This window comes from Colletotrichum graminicola (genome assembly GCF_000149035.1).
Source record: "Colletotrichum graminicola M1.001 genomic scaffold supercont1.15, whole genome shotgun sequence".
Lineage (NCBI taxonomy): Eukaryota > Fungi > Ascomycota > Sordariomycetes > Glomerellales > Glomerellaceae > Colletotrichum > Colletotrichum graminicola.
Window position 1 is genome coordinate 45,397 of NW_007361019.1, and position 24,502 is coordinate 69,898.

Genomic DNA, 24,502 nt, shown 5'->3' on the forward strand with positions numbered 1-24,502 from the left:
AGGTACATGTACATATACAGTAAATAGATATAGTCGCTTATCATACAGAAGGATAAACGCCAACACGAAGCACCGTGATGCCTATAGGCTTGATACATCTTTCAGTGGCTTTGGGGGGTATCATGGCCCGTTCTTGGGCCGGCGTCCCGTTTCAGCGCCATCGACAACCGCCTTGATGACAGGTAGAGGTAAGAAAAAATGGCGTGCTCAAGGCACCGATGTGGGAATCTTGAGCTCCCCCTTCCGGCGGTCGTAGAAAGGGACGCCGTATCTCCAGCCAACTCCTCTTCTGCCCCGGCCGTCCTTGCCGGCACTCTCAACGTTCATCTCCTTGAACCGGAACTCGAAACGTCCAGTATCCACACGCTGCGTCTCCTCCTCGGCCTTCTCTAAACGGCGGCGCTCTCTCTCCACCAACCTGTCCTCTTCAGCTCTTGTGGCCTCTCTGAACTTCTTGATCAAGTCTGCTTTCGAACCCCCAGCAGCGTCAGCTTTCTTCATGGAGATGAGCTCCTTGTGTGGCGAACGGTCGTCAACGGAAAGCATCTTTCTGTGAAAAGCCTTGGCAGCATCTTCTCTGTTGAACTGGCGGGACTCTGAGACAGGCACAAACAGTTGTTGCGTCGTAAGCTTATGAACATGTATCTCGTTGATAGGCTCGTGAGGAGTCTGCAGGTCCGGCCTGTCCTTATTCAGGTGAGTCTGAGGCAGCATCCGCAGGACCGCCCTGGCGTATGGTCTGGCCAATGGTTTACGCTGTCAAGTCGGTGAGTTAGCTGACTGAAGTCGGACAAGAATGTGCAAAAATTTTGTTGTTCGTAAGTCAGCAAATCAGAGAGGCTCGCAGTGCCAGTGTGTAACCATATGTTGCGTCTTCAAGACTAATCGAATTTTGGAAAGTTGATCATCATAGTGCTGAGGGAGATCCATACTTGGGTATAAGAAGTGAATGTTAATAGCTTACCTCCGCAACCCACTGCTTTTCAATCTCCTTCATGCGCACAACAGCAGCGACGCGGCGAACATCGACGCCAAGCTCAGCCGAGACTAGCTTCAAGGATTCCTTTTTCTTCTTAACCCTTGTGAAGATCTCTTCCCTCATATCCTCACTCAGCACGGGTTGACTCTTGAAGAATGGATTCATCGGGAAGGGCTGGTCCTCGTTCATGGACAGGTACTTGGGACCGTCATTGGGGACATCACGGAAGATGGAGCCCCGAGTCTTGAGCCAAGTTTGAAGGTCATGCTGTGGTTTTGACCTTCTGAATTGTTGTGACGTTGTTGAAAATGCACAAGTAAGTTGCGCAGCTGGCCGAGACCGTGATGCTGTGCTCGCGTGAGAATCACACCACTTGGCCGCAAGGGCCATTGGCGATAATGATGAGCCGGCTCGTGGCGCCATTGTGATGAAAATGCACTGGCCGCGGAAAGCGCGCCTGAATTCACCGAGTTATAGCGAAGCGACCATTGGAAACCGTGGTGAAGGATTATCGGAGTTGGTTTGGGAAGGGAAAAACTCATGTCGTGTCCAAAATTTTCCCTTGTTTTCGTACTGGCTGGCGCACGGACCATACCATCATGCCTTAGTCATACCCTCACGGGCCTCAGGTGTACTTTTTCTTGTCTTCAGCTTTCACGGCAGGCGACGGCATCCAATGCTGCCTTGTTCGTCAGGCTAAAGGGTGCCGATGCTAAACTTCGGAATACGGGTTTGGTTGGTAGCAACCGCACCAGGGAACGTTGCGAGGGAATGCTGCCTGAAAGTCGATATGAAGGCATCCTTATGAATAGAGACTTCCATCTCGCATGTTATTCCTAGCAGAAAATCTGGTATCAGGTGAGATTGTTGCTTCGTTTGTGCCAATTATAATTACTACACACTCCATGTATATGCGCTACCTGGTATCATTCTGCGCATCCCTCTTCGTATATTCCATATATTCCATTCGAGACATTATGTTTCTTTGTTTAGACGGTCGTGTGTCAGCAACAATGGACACGTCCACGATTTTGCAATAGCAGCACTGCCGCCAATTCTTGCGCATGATGCAGATGTCCCACGTTAGAATTCGTACTGTGGCGATGGATGAAGGAGCTGTGGTAAGGAATGGGCCTTGCACGATCGGCCCATCCACCTCGTCTTGACTGCAAACTTCTGCTGGTCAGAGGAAGATAGAGGTTGGTATTCGGAAACACCAGTCGCCCAATGTCAACAAGCTTCAAATCATCCATTATGCCGGAACAGACGTCATCGATAAACGATTTTTCTTTGCCTTCGTCTTCAGAGCGGCGGACTTCTTCGCCTCAGCTTCGTCGTTTTGCTGAGAGAAATCTTTCCACCTCCTCCATCCGTCAAAGTCGATGAGGGCCTGCATGCAACCCCATTCCATAACTTTCCTCTCCAGCCAAACGAAATTGACAGGCTATTGTTATCATGTCAGTTCGGAGTGTTTCGGGTTGTAGAGGAACAAAACTACCAAGACTGTTTACGTACCTTCGTAAGAAAGTCATTGCAACCGGCGGCCAGTGCCTCATGTCTGTCGCTTTGCAGAGAGCTGGCAGTCAGGGCCACTATGATGACGGGACTCTTGAAAAGCTCCATGTTCGTCAATTTATCTTTCTCCTCGGGCTCGCCGTTAGGGGCCTCCGGCACGCTTGACGCAGACGAAGAGAAGACGCCAATCGAATTGACTCTCTCTAGCCTTCGAATTTCCCTAGTGGCCTCCAATCCACTCATGATGGGAAGTTGAATATCCATCAATACTAGATGGAACCCGCCGGTCCTCCACATGGTAACAGCATCGCGGCCGTTGACGGCCGTTTTCCACCTCACCTTTAAGCGCTTAACGAAGGCCTCAAGTAGCTTGAGATTGATTGGGTTATCCTCTACAATTAGTACGTTGATGGGCGGTACTCCGCCGTTCAGTATGCCGGCCGGCAGAGTCGGATGGTCAGCCTTCTTAGTAGTATTAGGCTTATTGGGTCGAGGAATTGTTGGTCGAGGAGAGGCAATCTTTGGTGGAGGGGTTGCGACTCTAACCGATTGGATCTCAGGGGCAGGAGGGGTTGGAAGTGGAGGGGCAGCCGGTGGAACATTGGACTGTTCCGAGGTATTCGAGTGTGTTCTTGAAGGTGGTAGCCGTGGGTTAAACGAATGGGCAGGGTGAGCGGCCGTAGCGGCGGCTGCGGCCGGCGTCATGGACTGGACATTGGTCTGGTTCAGGATGGTAGGCGATGAGGTATGTGTCCTTCCCAGGCGAGGACGATCGGGGTGATCTCGGTATGGGCGGGGTCTCGGTGAGGGTATCGGCGGTACTTGGCCAGTCCCAAGAATTGCAATAGAATGCTGCGTGGTATGGGCGTGCACGGGATGAACGGGATGCGTCGCAGGAACAGTGACTGGGGCGACAAGAGGAACCGGCAGATTCGGCGACGGAAGAGATGCCGTTCCCGTTACGGGAGGGAAATACCCTTCGCCGGCCTCAGAAGGTCTGGCATCATCGTTGTAGCATATGGTTGTAGTATGTGTAGGAACGCGAGGTGATGGCCTTGGCGTGCGGCGGCTGGGTAGATCGATGAGCAAGGCCTCTTCAACGTTCTGTCCGCCAGGAAAGTACGCATCGAGAGTGCGACCCATGGGCTCTTCCGGGCCCAGGAGACGATCGTGACTTTGTTCGCGCGGGCATATGCGTAGAGTAAGGTCGGGAGAATCGAAGTGTCGGCCCAGGGAGTTGGCATATTTTCTCAAAATCATATCGCGCACATCATCAACTAGGTCATCTCCATTAATGGTGATGAGGGTGGGAGAGGCACCAGGGCGTCTGACCCAGACCTTGCGGGTGACCATGTTCGCGATGTTTGGAAGCAGCGAATCGGTGGCGGCTGGGTCGACTTCGTGGTCTGCCCGTGCTTCGAGCAAATTGCGGATTAGCGTCGTTTGGCGATTCGGTAGGAGGCTCTGTCGACGGGGGGTGCCGTATGGCCGCGGCAAGGTTGTGAGGATGCTGGCTGCGAGGGGTGTCGGGGTGCCGAGGGCATGGCTAAGGGGATCAAGTTGGTCGTCGCTCAGGTCCTCAGCAGAAACAGCCTCAAGAGTAACGGTGGGTGCCGCGTCGATCTTGGGCGGCAGTGGCTGGTGAACCTGCGGCAGCGGAAGCGGCTGTGAAAGATGTAGGGTTTTCTCTTTGTCGTCGGCTTCGGGAGTCTGGTCCTCGTTGATGATGGGGAGGCTGTTACTAAGTGCAGTTGCAACAGCAGGAGTGGTTGAGGATGAGCGCAGACTGTTGTCCATCGGTTCACTAACCAAGCGTCGGTCAGGCGCCGCGGGCTGCATGGGAGCCAGCGAGTCAAGGTTGGGGTGTGGCTTGTGGGCTTCGTGCACAGTGTCTGTGTTGGTCCTGTTGCTGGCGCTACTTGCGGACCTGTGGTTGTCCGCTGGTTCAGTTGCAGCAGTAGTTGGGGTGTCCTCTGTCACCAACGGGTTGTCGCTGTTGAGAGACGCACCGCCATCTTGAGTTCCATGATTGATCGGGTCATCATGTTGTTGGACCTGTTGATGTTCTGATGAAGGCGACGACGACTGTGGCAACAAGCGCTCTTCCAGTTGATCCTCTTCAGCATGCGCGCCTCGCGCTACTGTGTCCGTTGCCGTAATTGCATTCAATCTCTGCTGCAGCGGGTGGTCGCCAGGGCTGCCTGTCACTAAGGGTGTGGCGGACTGTGGCGGAGTCTGCAGATGCTGCAGGTCGTGATCTGGCTGGTGCGGAGTTGGCGAGCGCGAGGGAGGTGTGGAATGTGGTAGGTGCGCATGTGGGTGCGGATGCTGGGAGCTCGCCCGCGACCTGGGAATGGATGCAGCGGCCGAGGATTGCCGCGTAAGACTCGTTCCATCCGCTTGCTGCGAGCCATGAGCATCACCGTTGGTGCTCGTGCCGGTGCCGTTGGACGTCAAGGACGGTGCAGCCGAGTTTCTTCTAGAGAATTTTGCTCGGAGACGAGCTCGAATATCCCCAGCAGTACCCATGGAGATGACATGCAGCTAGAGGGAGAGGGCTACTCTCGGGCGAGACGTTAAGGTGAGGCGGGCTGCCACGATTCGGATTGGTATTGTGTCTTGTTGCGACGTGCTCGTTGTCTTGGGTATCGCCGTGCCCTTGTAGTGATGGTGGTGTTGGCGGGTCTTTTTGGGTCAAGTGGGCGGAGATTGAGACACGCCGAGCGGGCGAAGGGTGACGCGCGATGGGATGGCCAGCGTGGGTGGCATGAGAGGTGGATTTGATATCAGGTGGCCTTGGTCACCCAAGGTGAGGAGAGAGGAAGGGAGGGATGGAGGAAGATGGATGCCGTTGGGCTCTGTAGAGTTGTAGAAGTGATACAGTGAATACGGTAGAATACGGTCAGTAAACCGGGACAAAAGTGGAATGGATACAATACGGAAATGACCAGTATGTCCAGAACGACAAATGGGCAGATGATAAGCGAGCGAGTTGGAGTTCTCGAGGGGGAGACCTGTGTACAATCACAATGAAAGGGATGGGATACAGACCCGGACATACAGCGGAAGACAGAGGAAGACAGCGAACAAGAGTGAGCGGTCCAGGTTCGTACTCGAAAAGACGCTATGCGTCAAGCAAATTCAGGCCAGAGTCAGGGGGAAGATGAACCCCAGGGCAAGCGCCGATAAATCGCTGTACCATCAGGCTGATTATTTTGGATCATGGACGGAGAGAAACAGCCACCAAAAGGTTAGCCACACAAATCAAGACAAAAACTTGGACGATGTAATTGGAGGCGGGCAGGATGCCTCAATTAATTCATTAAACCCTGGCACATTGGCTCGGCACCTCACACATTCACACACATGCATTCACAGACAGCCTGGCAACGCAGAGCATGGCACCCATGGTGGAGTCAACCGTCGGTTGGGTGGGATAGCCCATGCAGCTCATGCAAATAAATCCCTGAACCATGGACGGAACCGTTCTTACCTAACGAGTCCCCCTCACCAGTCTCTGCCAGGCCACACTGACAGCACAGCGCCCTTGTGAGGAGCCAATCCGAACTCGATCAAGGAAACGCCCTAGGGGACATTGCCAGAGTTGTGGCAGATTTCAGGGAGGCTAGGACATAATGCGTACCTAGGTATGCACATAGTTGGTAGGTAGCTAGGCACGGATGGAATATCAGGGAGGCCACAAACGCGCTTTGGCAACAAACCCTGTCGAACCCGTTCAAGAAAGATAAGGATGCCTTTGGTGTGAATTTCAAGATTGTTTCCAAGAGGAAATCGGATTGTGCATGGAGTCAAGTGTTCTTCTCTCGTGTGGCTTGTGAGGTTTTCTTACTAGAGCACATCCAAGTTGATGGTACGGAACGCGGTTTAGAGTACGTGCCTCGGACAGGTCGCGCCCCACACTGCAAACAGACATCTACTGAGGTAATTACCTAGTAGCTCCCAAACTTGGTGGTTTCCTGCCTCAGAGGCCAATTAATTCGCGTCCGAATGTCTTGAGACTCACTCACTTTTGACCTCACTCCTTCATTTTAGTCTAAGAGCATCCCGAATACCCGTCACCGCATCTTTCACTCATGCACCAGTGGGTCTTACTATTGCTTGGTTGTGCATGCCTTCCTACCTATAGAAGACCCCTCCGACGATGTTTGCAATGCCTTCATTCACTGAAGCAGAACGGAAAGCGCAAAGTCTGCATTTCGACAAGCCGGTTCCCCGCCCGCCAAAGTCATCTGCCAAGACCAACGATATACGGTCTCGCAACCGTCGCCAAGAATACCTCGGGAGAAACCCCGAGTATTTTAACAATGCTGAACATGAACTTGCAGGTTCGTCTTGACATGTGTTCCTGGAGTGCGTTGCTTAGGAAACCAACGTACGGATCAGTCACGGCACCGACCTCCGTGATATTCCAGAATAACGTTGACAGCTTTTCCCAGACACTCTCCTCTACGATTCCCTGATTCGAAGGTTTCAGACACCTCCTGAGAGAGAGGCTGAGGGCAAGACCAAAGGCTACTCGGGCGTCCTGGAAAGCTCTCTGCTCAGGGGTGAAGCTCGTCTTGCCGATCTCAAGGCATCAACCGAGGCAGAATCGGCGCCTGAATACGTCAGAGAGTTCACTACTATGGCTGATCTATCCAAACCACAGAACAAGGAAGAAGGACTTAAGAGATGGCAAGAATTTCTGACAGAACGTTTCGTTCGTGGCCATGACGAAGATTTCGACTACAGTCTGGTAGATCATAACGACGAATACGACACCATGTGGAGACGCGACGCTGAAGAGGCATGGTTTGACGACGAAGATCCCAATTGGGCTAGCGATGTCGACGAACAAGCCAGCGTCAAGCAGGGCGAGACCGGTGTCCAGGATTTCTGATCGACCATTGTAACACTGCCAACACCATTTCCATGTTTTACTGCTGGCCTCGCGATAAGAGTACTCTCTTCATGACCAGATGCAGCTCAACATTGCCATCGACCCTAGCATGCACCTGGACCGCGCCTCTGGCGTTTCGGCTAATCTCGACCTGCCTTGAAGCCGCCACTTTCCGCTTGCCGCCGAGAGATGTTCCTGTTTGAGGGGGAAGGGGGTAACGGAGAATGGCTGTAGTAAAGCCTTGGGAGGGGAGACGACTCCGCCAGCCTCTATCCCGTGCGGGAGCGAGGTTGATACGAGGGCTTCTGCGTTCCCCAATGAATGATGGTTCCCCCTCAATGCCATTCGAACCGGCCTACTAGCCATCGTTCGGCAACTCCTCACCAATGCGGCGTCAAGGTTCTTACCATTGACGCGTTGTGTATGGCGGGCTCAGGTGGCCCGGTACGAATTAACGATTGGGAAGCGCATCCGCCAGGATGGGGTAAACCGGGAAAATGCGCTGGATAAATACAAAAGCCGCTGGCTAGTCGTCCCGCGTTCCACCCTACCGGGCCAACATCATCAAATTCATCCACGCGCTGGTCCATTGCGATGGTGGAGAAGTGGTTTTCGTCATAAAAGCCATTCCTCCCGGGCATTCTCTAGGTTATGCTAAATTTTTACAGACACTTTGGGACTTCCTACGTCTTTGATTTCACACAACCCAACAATCCCAAAGACATATCGCTCAAGCCCAATTCTACAACCAAACCCACGCGGCACTCATTGCCCCACTCCCGCTTTCACCTCTCAGGCCCCTCCACGATGGCGCCCCTCATCAACCACCTTTATACGGCTGACCCTTCGGCCCACGTCTTTAACGGCAAGATCTACATTTACCCATCCCATGATCGAGAAACCGACATAAAGTTCAACGATAATGGCGACCAGTATGACATGGCTGACTATCACGTCTTCAGCACCTCATCACTGGACCCTCTCGAGCCTGTCGTCGATCACGGCGTCGTCCTGAAGACTGAGGATGTCCCTTGGGTCTCGAAGCAGCTCTGGGCTCCCGACGCTGCCTTTAAGGACGGCAAATACTATATGTACTTCCCCGCCCGCGATAAGCAGGACGTCTTCCGCATCGGTGTTGCCGTCTCGGACAAGCCCGAGGGTCCCTTTACCCCAGATCCCGAGCCTATCAAGGGCAGCTACAGCATCGACCCCGCTAGCTTCGTCGACGACGACGGACAGGCTTACCTCTACTTTGGCGGTCTGTGGGGTGGCCAGCTCCAGTGTTACCAAAAGGGCAACGACGCTTTCGATACTGAGTGGCTCGGCCCCAAGGAGCCCACTGGTGAGGGCGCCTACGCCTTAGGCCCGCGCGTCGCTAGACTGACAAACGACATGCACCAATTTGACGGCGAGGTTCAGGAGATTCAAATCCTCGATCCAGAGACAAAGAGGCCCATCGCAGCTGATGACCACGACCGTCGCTTCTTTGAGGCCGCCTGGCTACATAAGAAGGACGGCCTCTACTACTTCTCCTACTCGACTGGTGACACCCACTATATTTGCTACGCAACCAGCGATAGCCCACTGGGTCCATTTACCTACAGCGGACGCATTCTTGAGCCTGTGCTGGGCTGGACGACGCATCACTCCATCGTTGAGTTCAAGGGTCGGTGGTGGCTGTTCCACCACGACTGTGAGCTGAGCAATGGCGTGGACCACCTGAGGTCCGTCAAGGTCAAAGAGATATTCTACGACTCAGACGGCAAGATCACAACGGAGAAGTTACAGTGAACGATAAACTGTAGAACGAACTGTAGTGAGACACGTTGAATTATCTAGATTGCCTATTATTGTCTTGTATCAGGAAGAGAAAGCTCTGCTATGTCATCTCTCTGTGCGTTTACATAAATTCCAGTTAATGGCATGGTTTTAATTGAACCAACCCACCACGCCTCTTTGTGTTTTCTTCCCTTCTCTTCTGGTGCTAACATGTTTTGCTTACTATGTCAAGATGTGTTAAACCAACGCGTATTTGCTCATCATATTTTGGGGGTGGGGGGGAAGGGGGGTAAGGGGGGTATAGTGTTGCATGGGGATCTTGCGCCCAGTAACAAAGGAAAAGTGTATAAGTGGTAGTGTTTGCAAGCCGCATTTTCAACCCGTCTCAACAACTCCAAAGCGTAGCTTCTTCAGCGCATCCTCGTACTTCGCCGGGCTATGGTCGATGAGCATACTCGTGCCGAAGCGGACCTCCCTAAACCTGGACTCAACGTCCCTCACGTATTTCAGCACGATTCGCTGTGCAGGTCGTCCAATAGACTCTTCATCAGACAAGAGGAATGCGTCGCGTCTCAAGACACGCTGGCTCTCGATGATAAAAACCTCCCCCGGGGGTAAAAGCTTGAGACTCATCATGCTCGACCGCAACATTGTCAACGCCGAGATGCTCCACTTGTCCTCGTCGGCAACCATCGAGCGACTGCTACTCGTATACCACTTCTCCGCGAGGCCTGACTGAAAGGCCTGCCATATGCGCTGCCTCACCTCAACCTTGGCCTCGTGATTGTCGCTCTTGAACGCGAGCGCCACAGCTTGAAAGTCATGCAGGACGCCCAAGGACAAGAACGGGACCAGGTCGCAACCGTGGACGACGGTTGTGACGAGGCCACGGGTAGCTTTGCGGAGTGCAGGCGACATGGTACCGGGGGGTCCGTAGGCGTAGACATGAATGGGACGGCCCGACGGGAGGCACACATGCGTCGTGGCCGTCTCCAGAAAGCGTCCGTCTCCTAGAAGGCGACGATGCGGCTCAGACGTGGTGACAAACCCTGTGCCCGTAGACGATGGTTCCGCGAGCATCGTACCCAGTAGGGCTGTTACGCCGCCCCCTAGGGAGTGTCCGCAGAGGACCAGTCCATAATCACTAAATTCATCCAGAGCTTCTTTGAGTGTGTACAAAACACGGCCGTCGCCGCCGTAGAGTAAACGCCGGGCAGACGCGTGAATACCCTTGTGGACCTTGTATGACTTGCCTCTCCAGTACAGGTTGTCATAGTCGCAGGCCATATCAGCCAAAACATCCTCGAAGCCCAGCGTGCCGCGGCATGCGAGTACAACGGCTTTCGATTCATGATCTAGAGAGATGTAATGGACCAGGGGAACGCCGGTTCCTGTAGAACCAGTCGTGTCGGATCCTCCTTGGGCGTCAACGAATGAAGCAAGAAGAATACTCTCGGCCTCGGATTCCGTGTGGTGGGCAAATGATCGGATCTCATGATGCGTGTCGTCTAGAGCTCTGAGCAGGGGCATCTCCTTCGAAATACCCATGAACTTGAGAAAGTTGGAACCGTAGGAAGCCGAAGAAAACCTCATATATCGGGTGATGTTACGAAGCAGGTGGAAGGCCGGGAAGACGCCATCTACTGTCCCCGCGCGCCTCAGGGTATCAATGGCTTCGGAGTCTGTGTATGCACTCTTCTGGAAATATGATGACAAAACCAGCGACGTTTGAGAGCCTGTATTCGCAATGCTATAGAGACTTGGCGTGTTGGCGTGTGACCGTGCCCTGCGAGATTTCATGGGCGACGATGGTTTCTGGTCGCTGATGTCTTTCTCCGACCGCGACTTGGGGATACTAGACTGACCTATACCGTCTCGACGACCAAATCCTGGCGACTGTGGCCGGAGCCCTTCAAAAGTATGGAAAGAGTAAGTATCGGTCTGTGAAACAATCGAATCTCGCCGGCGCTCATGGACCGAAATGTAACTAGCTCGAGAGGAGCTGCGAGGCACTGGCGAAGGGTTCTCGTAATTACGGCCTCGGGAGCTGGAAGCAGCAGTCGGTCCCATGGCCCGAGTTTGGGAAGGTCGGTTAGTTTGAGCGGCAGTGCGCGTAGTCCTGTCCACGGGTCCAGCTCGAGGTGTCTGCTTGGCTTTCCCAATGGGTTGCGAACTCGGAGTGCGTGCTCCATCTCGGTGGAATAGGTTGGAGATATTCGAACTGGTACCTCTTTTCAAAGCTTGTCGGATACCACCTTTCTTCTCGGTAGGCTTCTCTGACGACTTTCCTGTTGACAACGGTTCGCCTATGGTCCTCTTCGCTTTGGCGGTATCGGAATGCGATGGTACAGCGTTTTCATGGCGTGCTCTCGCTGGCAACGGGGCAAGTGGCGCTCGCTGCCGCTTTTGATTAGGCGCGTTTTCCGGATTCTGTTTCGGCGTTGGGATTTGAGAAGCCCTGCTGTTGGGAGAGATTGACGGAAGCCTGGGGCCAAGTTTTGCCCGAGGGGTCGAAATGGATTCTGTCCCTGCCCGCGAAGAATTTGTCGAGGCAGCCGGTAGCGAGGCTTTAGGAGGAACAGGGGGTGGGTCATCATTGTCGCTGTCTCGGCCATGGCCATCGGAGTCTTCAGTGTCGTCCATGGATTCAACCTTTCCAGATGTCTCTTCTGGCTCTTCATAACCTCGGAATGTTGCTGTCCGCTGTTTGCTCTTGTCCACCCTGTACACAACCCGATATGTCGGAACATCGGCAACTGGTAGTTGCCGTGTCAGCTGCTCTTTTGGGTACTCTGCCGATGGCAGGACTTCTCGTTCGACGACCTCTACACCAGGAGGCGGTGTTAAGGTTGGTGGCTCGGGACCAGTGAAATCCACAGTGATCATCTTTCTTGTCAAGGTAGTTGTTGATATAGAAACGCTTGTGTCCGAGGGCATAGATCGCATAATCTGGTTTTTCAGACGGATCTCGGGCAGGTCGTCGTCGTCGTCATCTTCGCTTGTCTCTCGCTCTCCATGGCGTTCGATGGTAGCTAAGATACTAGGGCTTGGTTGATCACCCGATATGGAAACCAAGATATCGGGGCCCTTGCTTTTGTAGCGGCCCTTGTGCACTCCGTAAAGACTGTTCTCATGGACATCGACTCGTTCTCCGTCGTTGAGAACAACAACGTCCCAAACGATTTCATCATGACCCAGCCGCCGACTTTCTTCGTCAAGGAAGCGCCGACATTTGCGTTGCAGGTACGCCAAAGCGCACAAGCCCATTACAAGGTCAACAACACCCACGCGCTCGCCCTCTACCCCGGTTGCCGGGTTCTGAAATTCGCGACGGATAAGAGTAATGATACTAGCGATAGCACGTGATGAGTCGGTAGAGCCGAAGAACTGGTCGAGAGACGAAAGAAGTAGTTGTGATACTTCCGACACGACGGAAAAGGTGGTGCTTGTCATCTGGAAGCCTGTGGTAGTCCAAAATACGATCTGTGACATGGCATGGTGTAAATGCTCCAAGCTTCTCTCCAGGACGGTTTCGGCATCCTCCCTACCCAAGTCACTGTTAGAGCGGATGAGCATGTCTCTGCCAGACCTGCTGAGTATTCCCTCAAGAATGCCCCTGCCCAGCTCCAGACTGGAGAGGGTGGTGAACTTGGCAGCATCGAAGCCATAGGAGCTGATGAGAGTGCCGACGCGGATAGCCAAGCAGGTTGAGCGAGTGGCGAGACTGATGGCCTTTGCAATGGGAGTTGGAAGTACTGTCCGCCCCTGATGAGGTTCAAGAGGGATGTGGATCAAGTCGTGTGGCCCGTCGGCGTCCCAATCATCATCTGAGTCCATGGTTTCCATGGTGTCCTGGTACGGATGCCAGTGCCAGCGCAGGTATGGACGTAGGTGGTCGCATACGAAGAGGAGGCAGGGGGCATCGAGAATAGAATTACGGATGGTAAATTCGTTGTACGAGAGGTACAAATGCCATGTTATATCGGAGATCTTATCAAGGCTTGGGCAGGCGGCAGGTAACGAGTAAAAAAGTGAGGATGACAAGAAGACGAAACAACCAGCGACGCCTTCAAGTGGCCAAGGTAGGCGCCAGGTCGGATATAAGACGACGGATGGCAGGAAAGGGCGAGAAGAAGTAGTAGCGGAGGTCGAGATTAGGTGAAGTGACGAAGAAAGGGGGGGCCGGCCGATAGTGGTGGCAACATTCAGGCACGTTCGGCGGCTGGAGGAGCAGCGCAGAGGGGTGGGTGTACCTGTTGTTTGGCCGGAATAGGCAGTGGAGAGTAGTTGCAGTTCTATAGCGATCGATTGGTCCGCCGTGTGCTCTCGACTCGACGTAGCCGAAGAACTGTCTGTCAAGCCAATCCTAGGGCGTATAATGTTTGTTTGCCTACCTGGCTTGTAAGAGTGCGTGTTATGCTGTATTGAAGTGCGTGGAAGGTGACGGGGACAGAGTGGGAGGACGGAGGAGATGTGAAAAAAAAAGAGCGCGGCGTATTCGTACTGCAGCGCGTCGAAGAGGAAATCAGTTGGGGTATTCTAGGCTTAGAGTTGCGGTAGCTGGGTTGACGTGTTGAGCCGCCGCGGTGCCAGGGTCCTAATAGGAGTAAGTGGGGTGAGACGTTGGGTATGGCAGCATGTGATTGCATTATGTGGGGGATGTTCATGCGCGACACGAGCGACGGCGCGGAGACCCCATGCCATGCCATGCCATCCCGTCTCTCATAGGCACTGGTGTCGTTGTCGGTGATGGTGTCTTGGAGGCACAGAGGGGATACTTTGGGGTAACATGCTGGGTCACTCTCCGCAGCTCTGGGAGGGGGGGCAAAGACACGTAGGCAGTAGCGAAAGTCGGGTTCCCCTGTGTGGTAAGGCTCGGGTATGACGCTACGTGGTAGTTGTGGGAGGGAGGATGGGGCGGGATGGGATGATGGAGATGGATTTGGCCGACCTGAGAAGAGTCAAGACACTGGACTGGACTAGCAGCCGGTGCTAAGCAGCTACGGCGACGGTAGCGCTGGTCGTGTCTGATTGTCGGTAGAACCAAGCAAGTTTGGTTGCGCTTCGACCTGTGCATGAGCGTCTATCTGCCTCTCATCCCCCCTTCTCTAGTTCCCAGGCTAAATATACCGCAATATGCTATGGCGCAAAGGGGGGACTTGGTTGGTGACAACCGTTGAAGGCTTCGTTTATCTTATTTTATTTTACTTCTTCTTCTTCTTCTTCTTCCTCTTGCTCGACTACTGATACTAGCGCTATTGGAATAAAGGAAAGTGTACCTTGGTACATCTCCAGGTCGTCTCTAGTCAGTCAGTCAGTCAACCAACCAGAGATGGAAAGAGAGAGAGGGGGGCACAGGAATGACAATCACGAAGGCTGCAACCACGAGCTGAGATTTACTATCAGCAGGTACAGGTGCACACGCATCCTTAGCGAGACCAGGTCGGCAATTGACAGCCAGCCGAAGACGACTAGCGGAGGAGGGTGTGCCGAGTTGGTCCGTTCCTCATCGCCATAGTCATTGTGGCTTGGGGAAGGATCTGGCTATTTAGTCTGTTTTTAGGAGGGACACTGCGCACTAGAACACAAGCTGAAACTGCGGCATTCCCAGCAAAGATCGAAGGAGAGTTGCTAGGTACCATGATTAATTAGGTACCTAACTACCTACCTGGGTACTTAGCTACATATGGGCACATGCGCCAGACGAAAAAGAGAGAAGCTCGATCGCGATTGGCGTTCGCCTTCATGCATCATCGCGCTTTCTTGCTTGCCTGCCTGCCGTTCCTGCCTTCTCAGATATGCCGACGTGTTGTGTTGATCTCCATATCTGTTTTGTTTCTTCGCAAGAGCCCGATTATCAAACCTTAGTCCTGCTCCATGTCCAGGTGACCTCTCACCAAACCCAGGCAGGAGGGTAATTACAGGATCAGGTCTAACGATGCCACAGACCCGTGACATTAAACAGCCTAACATTCCTCCATCTGTTCCAATCTTCATGTGCTTCTCACAGTACCATATTCTCCCCAGGTCTACTGCGTCAGAACGTGGCCCCATGACCGCATCCACTCACACTCTTCATCACACACTTGCAAATTCCACATCGTAGCAAGCAGGGCAAGGAATCGATCATCGAGACTCGGACCGCCACCTTGATATCACATTCGAGCGACCGAGGGTTTCCTCTCTTTCTTTCTTTCATTCGTTCTTTCTTTCTTTCCTTTCTTTTTCTCTCTTTTACGCTTCTTCCTTGCTCTATCTTTTTCAAAGAGACCTGCCAATGGGCGGGGCTGGATATCAGGGTTGACGGAATTTTGCCAAAGAGAGTATTTGATGTTCCGCATTTCCTCGTATTAGCTACCAAGCTCCATTCCGCATACTGCGTTTCTTCGGTCGTAAGCCCAAGTCTGCCCTACTATGAATAGCTATAAGCAATCAATAAACCGGCAGATCTTCCCGTATGGATGGGAAGGGGCCTTGGAAACCCCGCCAGCTCTGCCCCAAGTACCTACCAATGAGACGTCATGTTTGCACGACATGCCAGGGCTAAACAGTATATCCCCTCCCCCCCTTTCCCCAGCAGTCTCTGTCTTGTTCCTGAAGAGGACAACTGTGCCCTGTTGTAGGTAGGCACTACTATATAGGTAGGTACCTAGTGAAGGTGAGGCTGACCACAGCTCTCTTCAGGTCGCACGCACTGTTATGCTGGCCGCATTCAGAGCCTCCACGCTGAAGTTTCGCTGGAGTTTACGGGCAGTCATACAGATTTCAACGGGTGATGGCAGCCATTTGCATGTCCTTGGCGACGGCGAGGGGCTGTCACTGGGCTTTAAATAGGTACACTTCGTATCTTTACAAGGGTTGTGTTCCCCCTACGACAAAACCCCACACAGGCCCCTCCCCCCCTTGAGGCTACCTTGCGATTGCGATGGACCAGACCTGCTTGATGGATGGTATTGTTACCTATTCGCGCCCTGGTGAGCCGTAGTCCAGTCCGGCACGACGGAGAGAGAACAGGTGCAACTTTCTTCTTTAGCAAACATCGCGCGTCGACAACCACATTCTCGTCGGCTCGCCCTCGCTGCCTCTCTTCTCTCCTCTCCCATCCCCGCTTTCTTCTTCACCGCTCCACTGTCTTGCTTTTGGACTCAACGCCTTCAACTCGAGCTTCCGGATTCACCCCCAACGAAAGCATCACTGACCAATTCAGCGCAGTGCCGCAACTCCCAGTTGCACATAATATTGTGTAGCGCGAAGTCGACCTGTCCCCTCTCCCGCCGTTGAAGCCGTCTCAGTCCCTCCCTCGGCGCTGGTAGAATTTCTGTCGGAGGCCCCTCAACAACTCATCGCAGTCACAACCGACAGCAATGGCCGAAAGTGGTCTCTTCTCTGACGACCTCGTGTCTCCAACGGTCGCCTCTGCTCTCCCCGAGGGTTACATCGTCCGCGCCCTTCGCCAGTCCGACTACAACACTGGTTTTCTAGACTGCCTTCGTGTCCTGACCACCGTTGGTGAGATCAGCGAGTCCCAATTCGCAGAGCGCTACAACTGGCTGTCCAAGAGCGACGGGTACTACATTCTCGTCGTTGAGGACACGAGTAGGAAAGCCGTTGTCGGAACTGGTGCTTTAATAGTCGAGCGCAAGTTGTAAGTCGCAATTGAGGAGGGCGATAGCGGTGCTGTCTACCGTCGCATAACCGCCACATTCTATGCTTGGAAGGCATGCTGACCGCCCGTCTTCCGTGCAGCATTCATAGCCTTGGTCTCGTCGGGCACATCGAGGATATCGCCGTAGCAAAGGATCAGCAGGGCAAGAAACTCGGTCTGCGCATTATCCAGGCCCTCGATTTCATCGCCGAGAAGGTCGGCTGCTACAAGAGCATCCTGGACTGCAGCGAAGCCAACGAGGGCTTTTACGTCAAGTGCGGCTTCAGGCGAGCCGGTCTGGAGATGGCCCATTATTACGAGGGAGACAAGACTAAGGCCCAGTAGCCAATTCACCAGTCCCCTCTCTTACTCCCAGCACGCTTGTCATCTGGTTCCGTGCCGCGTCACTGCGTTAGCTTCGGGCTCGACTTGACTCGGTTTTGTACGAGACAGATCCGGGTTACAATGGTGGGCTGCTAGCTGGCGATGCCACAGACCGGAAGCTCAAGACCAACATCCTAGATCAGACGAGCTCCGAGCTCACAAATTATGGATAAACAAGACCGGATAAATCAAAGAATAGAAAGACATCAAGCCCCTCTTCAAATGTCTTGTTTGGTTGACTTCGATATGTGGCACTCTGGTCCGCGCCAGCCTGTCCCGACCTCGATCCCGTTTTTCGCATGTCCGTTCAAACATCTCACCATGCAACTTGGTCGCTTCTATGATTTGAATCACTAATTCAATGTTACATTATCTGACCAGCACTCAACGGCCTACGACAGATGGCCACACTGCGCGGCTCCATCATCTTTGGCCACGGTCAGATCGCTGCTGACTCTCGTCTGTATCCGAGTGGCTGGCACCCGTGACATGCATACTATACCCTTCCCGGTGCGCCACCGAGGGGAGGGCTTGCTCCCCTCCCGAATGACCTTATGAGTTATGACATGGAAAGGGGTTTTTCTTATTCTTGCCGTCTCACCCCGGCGGACCATCCAAGATTGAATCGCGTACTGTCCGTTTCACATGCCATGAATCGGATCACTTTCCCCAAAGAACCTATTTTTCCATTTGACCGCCGCTACGGTGTTTGCTAAAGCAGCGGACTCCTTGTTTTGGCTGCCTCTGCTGCTATTACAATGCTCTCTGGCATCACCATACAGTGGGAAGCAAAAGAGGAAAGGTCGCAGAACCGGATCCGGATAATTGATAGAGCTGACGGGTCCGGCCGCCCTCCGTCATCATCGCAAAGCTACGCCGCCGGATGCCAGCCTCGCTCTTTCTCGGAGGCCCCCCATCCATGACCAACCTGACATGTCGCAAGTAGGGCGAGCAGCTTGGGTAGAGGCCCAGAGTCGGGACTTGGGCACCTCACACGGATGTTCACATGCTTGGCCATAGCGCAGCTCGTTGCAAATGGCCCACGAGACTTGATCATGGCGCCGTCGTGATTTATAAGGCGACCGGCCTCCACATCCACCCCTCCAGTGTTCATTGCTTTGTAGTACAGTAGCATCGCGTCTCACGATCGGACAACGGATATCCCCAACAACAAGAGTCCGAGTAAGCCACTGCCAACTTATATCAAGCCCTGCAAGTCCACCCCGTAAAACTCCGAGCGCGTCTCATCATTGGGTGTCAGCATTGGCGTCTGCAGATCGCAAGCGTCCCTTCATATATAAACTAGTTCTGGTGCCGTTTGTCTTCAACCTTCATTATGATCGAGGACCTGCATTCTGCCATCGTTCGCGTGCGAATTGCTTCACTTCAGTTAGAGTAAGTCCAAGCCCCCTCGGCGTCATCGTCACTGTAGACTGTAATTGGACGAACCGTGTCAGTTACATCGGCCTTAATTCTCTTCGTGTGACGTTAGTCTACTAGTCACAGTCGTGCTCACTCAGTTTCTCCCAGGGTTCTCAGCAGATCCCCTACCCGAGAGGTTGTACGCCGTCGCAGCTTCAGCAAGGTGAAGCCAATTTACGTCGCCAAGGGCCGATTGCCGATTTTCACGAAGCAGAAAACCGTCCGCGTCATTTCCTAACCGCTTTCAGGATGTCGCCGCACAAGCACACCGAGCAGGATGGCAAGCGGCAGTGGGTGATGGGCGCCGAAGCCTTCGAGAGGACTATGCCCCATCACCAAGGCATCAAGGCTCTCTGGGAGACGAAGTGGAAATTCCCTGTGCGTATCCTAATGATGATGAGAAGCTTGATACGCTGTTTTCTGACCTGGCTCGAAAAGTGCACCAAAAGCGTCTACCCTTTTCATGACGGCCAGTACGAGGACTTTGAGCCCATTTTCGAGCATCTGATCAAGGTAAGCGGAACTGGGTTCGCTATCATAAGAAGGGGCCTAACATCGGCCCAGAACAATATCAATGACGGAACATCCCCCGCTTATACCGAGGCCTTTTTCCCCATCGCCGAGTCGCTGACTGCCAAAGGCGACCAAGCTGCCTCTGCCGGCGACAAGAAGCAGGCGAGCGCTTTGTACCTACGAGCGTGTACAGTTTACCGCATTGCTCGGTTTCCCTATATCACGGCTTACCCCGAGGTCAACTGCCCGGTCAAGTGGAAGGCATGGGAGGCTCAAAAAGAAGTCTACTTGAGGGCAGCTCATTCCTGGGACTGCCCCATTAATGACGTGGATATTCTGCACGCCCATGCCAAAGGTGGAGATAGACAGTCCATCCCCGCCTACGTGAGAGTTCCTCACGCAGCGTCCAGGAGCAACCCTTGCCCTGTCGTCATCCTGATGACGGGCCTCGATGGGTACCGCCCTGACAACACTGTCCGCTCCGATGAGTTTCTGGCGCGTGGATGGGGAAGTGTAATTGTCGAGATCCCCGGGACCGCGGACTGCCCTGCGGACTCGGCCGACCCGAAAAGCCCGGATAGGTTGTGGAGCAGTGTGCTCGATTGGATCGCCGCCGACGGCCGGTTCAATACGGACAAAGTCCTGGTATGGGGTCTCAGCTCGGGCGGGTACTACGCCATCCGCATTGCGCACACGCACAAGGGCCGCTTGGCTGGATCGATTGCGCAGGGAGCCGGGTGCCACTACTTCTTCGATCCCGAATGGCTAGAGAAGGCCGATGGCCACGAATACCCGTTCCTGTGAGTTGTGCTCAGTTTTGTTTCTCGCACTTGAGCTGACTAGCGCTAGTCTGACACCTGCCATGGCCATGAAGCATGGTTACAAGTCGGTGGATGACTACAAGGCTGGGGTACAAAAAAAGTTCTCTCTGCTTGAAGCTGGCATCATCGACAAGCCTTCTACCCGCCTATTGCTGATCAACGTGAGTATGAGTATCTACCTTGTACGGCCGCCAATAACTGACGGCATCTTAGGGCACTTTGGACGGTTTGATGCCCATTGAGGATTCAATGATGTTGTTCGAGCACGGCACGCCCAAGGAGGCGAGGTTCTTTTCGGGAGCGTTGCATATGGGATACCCGATGGCAAATGCATCAGTCTACCCTTGGATGGAGAGCGTCATGGCAAGCAGCGTTTGAGGCTGCTCTACGTGTAGTACTAGTAGCGATAGAATACAATGTCCTCTTTTTTTCTTCTCCCCCAACCAAGAGCCATAATAAGGCTGGGCGCGAAATGAACCGAATCTGTTAGACTTCCCATCTCTACTCGTTCATTTTGGGTCGTTGTTGTTGTTGTTGTTGTTGTTGTTGTTCTTATTGTTGTTGTGAGTTTTTGTCTACACGGCAGTGTTGCGGTACTATCTACCGGCCCATCCAACCACCGTCGACAACCAAGATGTGCCCACTCACGTAGCCGCTGGCCTTGCTGGCCAGGTATACCGAAGTACCCTTGAAATCTTCGGGTGTGCCCCAACGGCCGGCGGGGATGCGTGCACTGATGCTCGCGAGACGTTCCTTGTCGTTGAGCAGCGCCGTGTTCATTTCGGTCTCTATATAACCAGGCGCGATGGCATTTACGGTGATGCCCTTGGAGGTCCACTCGTTGGCGAAGCTCTTGGTTAGCTGTCCGACAGCACCCTTGGAGGCGGCATAGGCCGGGACCGTAAATCCGCCCTGAAAGGTCAGCAGCGAGGCGTAGTTGATGATGCTGCCCTTGCGGCCGGTGACGGGGTGCGGCTCAAGATTGAGCATGTGCGCGCCAACATCACGTGTGAGGGTGAAGACGGAGTTAAGATTAACCTGGATGACCTTTTTGGGGGAGGAAAAGTTGGTGTATTAGCATCGATGATTCGGTTTCTGGGTTCCTAGAGTACTATCGCAGGCTTACAGCATTAAAGTCGTCATCGGGGAATTTCTCGCATGGGTGACGCTTCTGGATGCCGGCGCAGTTGACGAGAATGCGGATCTGGTGACCATCCTTGAGGACCTTGGGAACAAGAGCTGCCACGCTCTCCTGAGAGCCAAGGTCGGCCGTGTATATCTGGGCCTTGCGGCCGAGCTTTTCGACGGCCTCCTTGGTCGAGGTGCTTGATTCGTCGCGCTGTACGAGGAGGATATCGGCGCCGGCCTCAGCGAGGCCCACTGCCACGGCGGCGCCGATTCCGCGCGTGCCACCGGTGACGAGAGCGGTCTGGCCCTCGAGGGAGAAGAATTGCGAAGCCATCGTGTCGTGGTATGGGGTGTTTATTTGCAGGAGGGATTTACGAGACACAGTCGAGAGACGGATTGGTGTGAGGAGGGTGGGGGGTCATATATGGCAAATAACCTCCCCCTCCCCACCGAACGTTGATGAGCTATACTTGGTTTGCTGAGCCATCCCGGACAGGAGCGCTCTCTCGCCAAGCCGATAAACCAATGGCTTCGCAAGACAGTCCATCGCGTTTGAGTTTATGGGTTGATCTAAGACGTACCTCATCCACGAGACTGAAGGGAATTATAGCATGAAAAACACGCGGGGTAATTGATAGGGAGTCTCACGATCCAACCTGTGGAAAGAGGGGTGCGGGGCACCACCCACATAGTACCTACGGACACTCCGTACTCGCTACCTTCATCCACCACTATCATCACCACTACTTCGTACCCAGGTACCTAGGTACCTGGGCAGGTACCAAAGTGCTACTTTACCCCTCAGCTGCAGGGGTTCAGTGCATCCCCAACAACCAGAATCTGACTTGCTCTTCTTGCTTTCGGTCCAAGTCCTCCAGGATGCGCACTGAAATCGAAATTGGATAACGCGGGAGGCGTCAAGAAGACGGCGAGAGTTCGGCCTCGAGCATTAGGTTTCTATCCGCCCAGAACTCAGTTGAGGGGAGAGGGCAGTACCGGTACCTACCTACCTGAGGTAGGTACCAAGTTGACTAGGTAGGACCCGGTACCCCGCCCCCACTCTGCGTCAACGTTGGTGGGGGACAGTAAGGAGGTAGGATTGGATGGCCTTCTCCCCGCTCCCCGCATCTCGGAGCTCGAAAAATGAAGAGGGTCAGAGGACGGTCAGTCACGATGAAGAACAGAGATTTCTCACTCCATACCGTACCGCGGCAAGTACCTACTTAGGGAGGTCAGGTAGGTTAGGTAGTTTTACTGCAGAGTTACCCCCCACCCCCCCTCCCCCCTTGGCCCCTTTAATCCCTTCACGATGGCAGCGACCCCCTCGTAGCCCGTTGCGTCTCGCACGCCGGACAGAATTCCGAATACCGCCTCGGCAAGCTTGCTTTGCTTGGTTCCCCGGATGATGCCGGGCATCTTTGACGTACCTACTCGTTCGTACCCATCCCTCCTCCATTGTCAACTCGCATTGCCGCTTGGCACCATGTTCTCCGCCGATTTGCGTCCAAGTCCCGGCCCAGTGCTGTCTGGCCCTGGTCCTGGTCCTGGTCTCGATCATCTCCTTGTCCGAACGGTCGATATCGGATCCTTGTGTACGTAGCCATACATACCTGGCTCGGCAACTGCCTCCAAGTGCGTGTACCTCCCCCCTCGGCGTTCGGAATCGGGGCAAGGATATTATCAACCGCTTAACCAGCCCACTTCTCACTTTTCCCGTTATCGCTGGACCACTTCCACACTTACACACATCTTACGCGACAACATTGCGGCCCCTTCCTCTCTCTGTTTCTGTCGCCTTTGGATTGTCTCTGCACTGTGCTCGACTCTTCAGACCCCTCTGCCAACCCAAGAACCGAATACAAGCGCAATCATCATGTCAAGCATTCAAGTTCAGACTGCCGTCCTTCACGGCGCCAAGGACCTCAAAATCGTCAGCCAACTCTCACTGGACAGCTTAACTTTTCTTCAAGTACCTAACTGGCGCAGGAACAAAGAGAACTCCCTGCGCTTGCGCCGGGCGAAGTCCAGATCGCGATTAAGGCCACGGGGCTCTGCGGCTCCGACCTGCACTACTTCACCCATTTTCGCAACGGTGACATCCTCGTACGGGAGCCGCTCACCCTCGGCCACGAGTCCAGCGGCGTCGTCACCGCCGTCGCCTCTGATGTCTCCAACCTCGCCGCGGGCGACCGTGTCGCACTTGAGGTCGGTCAGCCATGCGAGGCCTGTGACCTTTGCGCCATGGGGCGGTATAATATTTGCAAGGGCATGAAGTTCCGCAGCTCTGCAAAGGCATTTCCACATGCCCAAGGGACTCTTCAGGAGCTAGTCAACCACCCGGCCAAGTGGTGCCACAAGTAAGGCCCCGGGGAATGGTTCTCATATGTGCTCGAAGGCGCGCGGACACTGACAGCGATTTTACAGGCTCCCGGAGACCGTCTCTCTCGAGTTTGGCGCCCTCGCCGAGCCCCTCTCCGTCGCCATGCACGCTCGTGACCGCGCAAGCCTACCCAGCGGCTCGACCGTGCTCGTCTTCGGCGCCGGCGCCGTGGGCCTGCTGTGTGCCGCTGTGAGCAAGGCCGACCAGCAGCGCGTTGTCATAGCCGATATCCAGGCGGACCGCGTTCAGTTCGCGCTCGACAACGGCTTCGCCGACGCTGGCGTCGTCGTGCCGGCGCTGCGCCCGCAGACGATTGAGGACAAGCTATCCTATGCCAAGGATGTGGCCGAGCTGGTCAAGCAGGCCAAGATTGGCGGCGAGGAGGTTGGCGAATTGAATGCGACGTACGAGTGTACTGGTGTTGAGACCTGTATGCAGACGGCCATTTTTGTAAGTCGCAGCCCTGGTGACGTTTGTGAACATGTATCGTACTGACTGGGCGTCAGTCCACTCGTCCGGGAGGAAAGATTCTCATTATCGGCATGGGCACGCCGATCCAGACGCTGCCCATTTCAGCCGCGGCATTGCGCGAGGTCGACTTCATCGGCGTCTTCCGCTACGCCAACACGTACCCCAAGGCGATCGACTTGATCGCGACGAAGCCTAAGGGCTTGCCAGCATTGGAAAAGCTGTTCACACACCGCTACAAGGGGCTGAGCGCAATCAAAGACGCTTTCGACATGGCCGCCCAGGTGAAGGATGAAAATGGCAACCTGGTGCTGAAGGTTCTAGTAGATACGTCAAGTTGAGGAGGAGACATGTACTGGTTATACAGTTAAAATGAATAAATAAAAATACAGGGAATAGAGAAAAGCCGAAAAAAACACAACATGATTGGCGGGGTTGCTGATTGTCTAGCCCATCTGATAGTTTTCTTATTCTTTCCCCTATGCGTTGGTACTTGGATTTTGCAAGATTGGCTGGCTGACCTGGACGGCCTATGTCTGCCTCATCAGGGGCGGTGCGTATTGAGTAT

At 54.0% G+C, this 24,502-nt stretch overlaps 10 protein-coding genes across 10 annotated transcripts; 6 read left to right on the top strand and 4 right to left on the bottom strand.

Annotated features, from left to right (window-relative positions):
- Positions 1 to 207: 207 nt before the first annotated feature.
- GLRG_04593 (uncharacterized protein) lies at positions 208 to 1,402 on the bottom strand (the record flags this gene model as incomplete). The annotated part of the gene is made up of 2 exons (XM_008095278.1): positions 208 to 756; positions 965 to 1,402. 2 exons carry the CDS (start codon positions 1,400 to 1,402, stop codon positions 208 to 210), a joined length of 987 nt encoding a protein of 328 aa, XP_008093469.1.
- An 829-nt stretch (positions 1,403 to 2,231) lies between these two features.
- Positions 2,232 to 5,023, bottom strand: GLRG_04594 (response regulator receiver domain-containing protein; the record flags this gene model as incomplete). The annotated part of the gene is made up of 2 exons (XM_008095279.1): positions 2,232 to 2,423; positions 2,495 to 5,023. The coding sequence occupies 2 exons, from the start codon at positions 5,021 to 5,023 to the stop codon at positions 2,232 to 2,234; spliced, it is 2,721 nt and encodes a 906-aa protein (XP_008093470.1).
- Positions 5,024 to 6,665: 1,642 nt separating this feature from the next.
- GLRG_04595 (coiled-coil domain-containing protein) lies at positions 6,666 to 7,394 on the top strand (the record flags this gene model as incomplete). The annotated part of the gene is made up of 2 exons (XM_008095280.1): positions 6,666 to 6,840; positions 6,952 to 7,394. 2 exons carry the CDS (start codon positions 6,666 to 6,668, stop codon positions 7,392 to 7,394), a joined length of 618 nt encoding a protein of 205 aa, XP_008093471.1.
- Positions 7,395 to 8,201: 807 nt separating this feature from the next.
- GLRG_04596 (glycosyl hydrolase family 43) lies at positions 8,202 to 9,185 on the top strand (the record flags this gene model as incomplete). The annotated part of the gene is made up of 1 exon (XM_008095281.1): positions 8,202 to 9,185. The coding sequence occupies one exon, from the start codon at positions 8,202 to 8,204 to the stop codon at positions 9,183 to 9,185; it is 984 nt and encodes a 327-aa protein (XP_008093472.1).
- A 363-nt stretch (positions 9,186 to 9,548) lies between these two features.
- GLRG_04597 (lipase) lies at positions 9,549 to 13,019 on the bottom strand (the record flags this gene model as incomplete). The annotated part of the gene is made up of 1 exon (XM_008095282.1): positions 9,549 to 13,019. One exon carries the CDS (start codon positions 13,017 to 13,019, stop codon positions 9,549 to 9,551), a length of 3,471 nt encoding a protein of 1,156 aa, XP_008093473.1.
- Positions 13,020 to 16,537: 3,518 nt separating this feature from the next.
- On the top strand, positions 16,538 to 17,163 carry GLRG_04598 (acetyltransferase; the record flags this gene model as incomplete). Its single annotated transcript, XM_008095283.1, has 2 exons — positions 16,538 to 16,818; positions 16,920 to 17,163. 2 exons carry the CDS (start codon positions 16,538 to 16,540, stop codon positions 17,161 to 17,163), a joined length of 525 nt encoding a protein of 174 aa, XP_008093474.1.
- Positions 17,164 to 18,538: 1,375 nt separating this feature from the next.
- On the top strand, positions 18,539 to 18,862 carry GLRG_04599 (uncharacterized protein; the record flags this gene model as incomplete). The annotated part of the gene is made up of 2 exons (XM_008095284.1): positions 18,539 to 18,597; positions 18,733 to 18,862. The coding sequence occupies 2 exons, from the start codon at positions 18,539 to 18,541 to the stop codon at positions 18,860 to 18,862; spliced, it is 189 nt and encodes a 62-aa protein (XP_008093475.1).
- An 11-nt stretch (positions 18,863 to 18,873) lies between these two features.
- Positions 18,874 to 20,336, top strand: GLRG_04600 (uncharacterized protein; the record flags this gene model as incomplete). The annotated part of the gene is made up of 5 exons (XM_008095285.1): positions 18,874 to 19,002; positions 19,063 to 19,137; positions 19,189 to 19,937; positions 19,987 to 20,119; positions 20,172 to 20,336. 5 exons carry the CDS (start codon positions 18,874 to 18,876, stop codon positions 20,334 to 20,336), a joined length of 1,251 nt encoding a protein of 416 aa, XP_008093476.1.
- Positions 20,337 to 20,558: 222 nt separating this feature from the next.
- Positions 20,559 to 21,420, bottom strand: GLRG_04601 (2-deoxy-D-gluconate 3-dehydrogenase; the record flags this gene model as incomplete). Its single annotated transcript, XM_008095286.1, has 2 exons — positions 20,559 to 21,005; positions 21,085 to 21,420. The coding sequence occupies 2 exons, from the start codon at positions 21,418 to 21,420 to the stop codon at positions 20,559 to 20,561; spliced, it is 783 nt and encodes a 260-aa protein (XP_008093477.1).
- Positions 21,421 to 22,959: 1,539 nt separating this feature from the next.
- GLRG_04602 (alcohol dehydrogenase GroES-like domain-containing protein) lies at positions 22,960 to 24,275 on the top strand (the record flags this gene model as incomplete). Its single annotated transcript, XM_008095287.1, has 4 exons — positions 22,960 to 23,016; positions 23,073 to 23,443; positions 23,511 to 23,916; positions 23,973 to 24,275. The coding sequence occupies 4 exons, from the start codon at positions 22,960 to 22,962 to the stop codon at positions 24,273 to 24,275; spliced, it is 1,137 nt and encodes a 378-aa protein (XP_008093478.1).
- Positions 24,276 to 24,502: the final 227 nt, after the last annotated feature.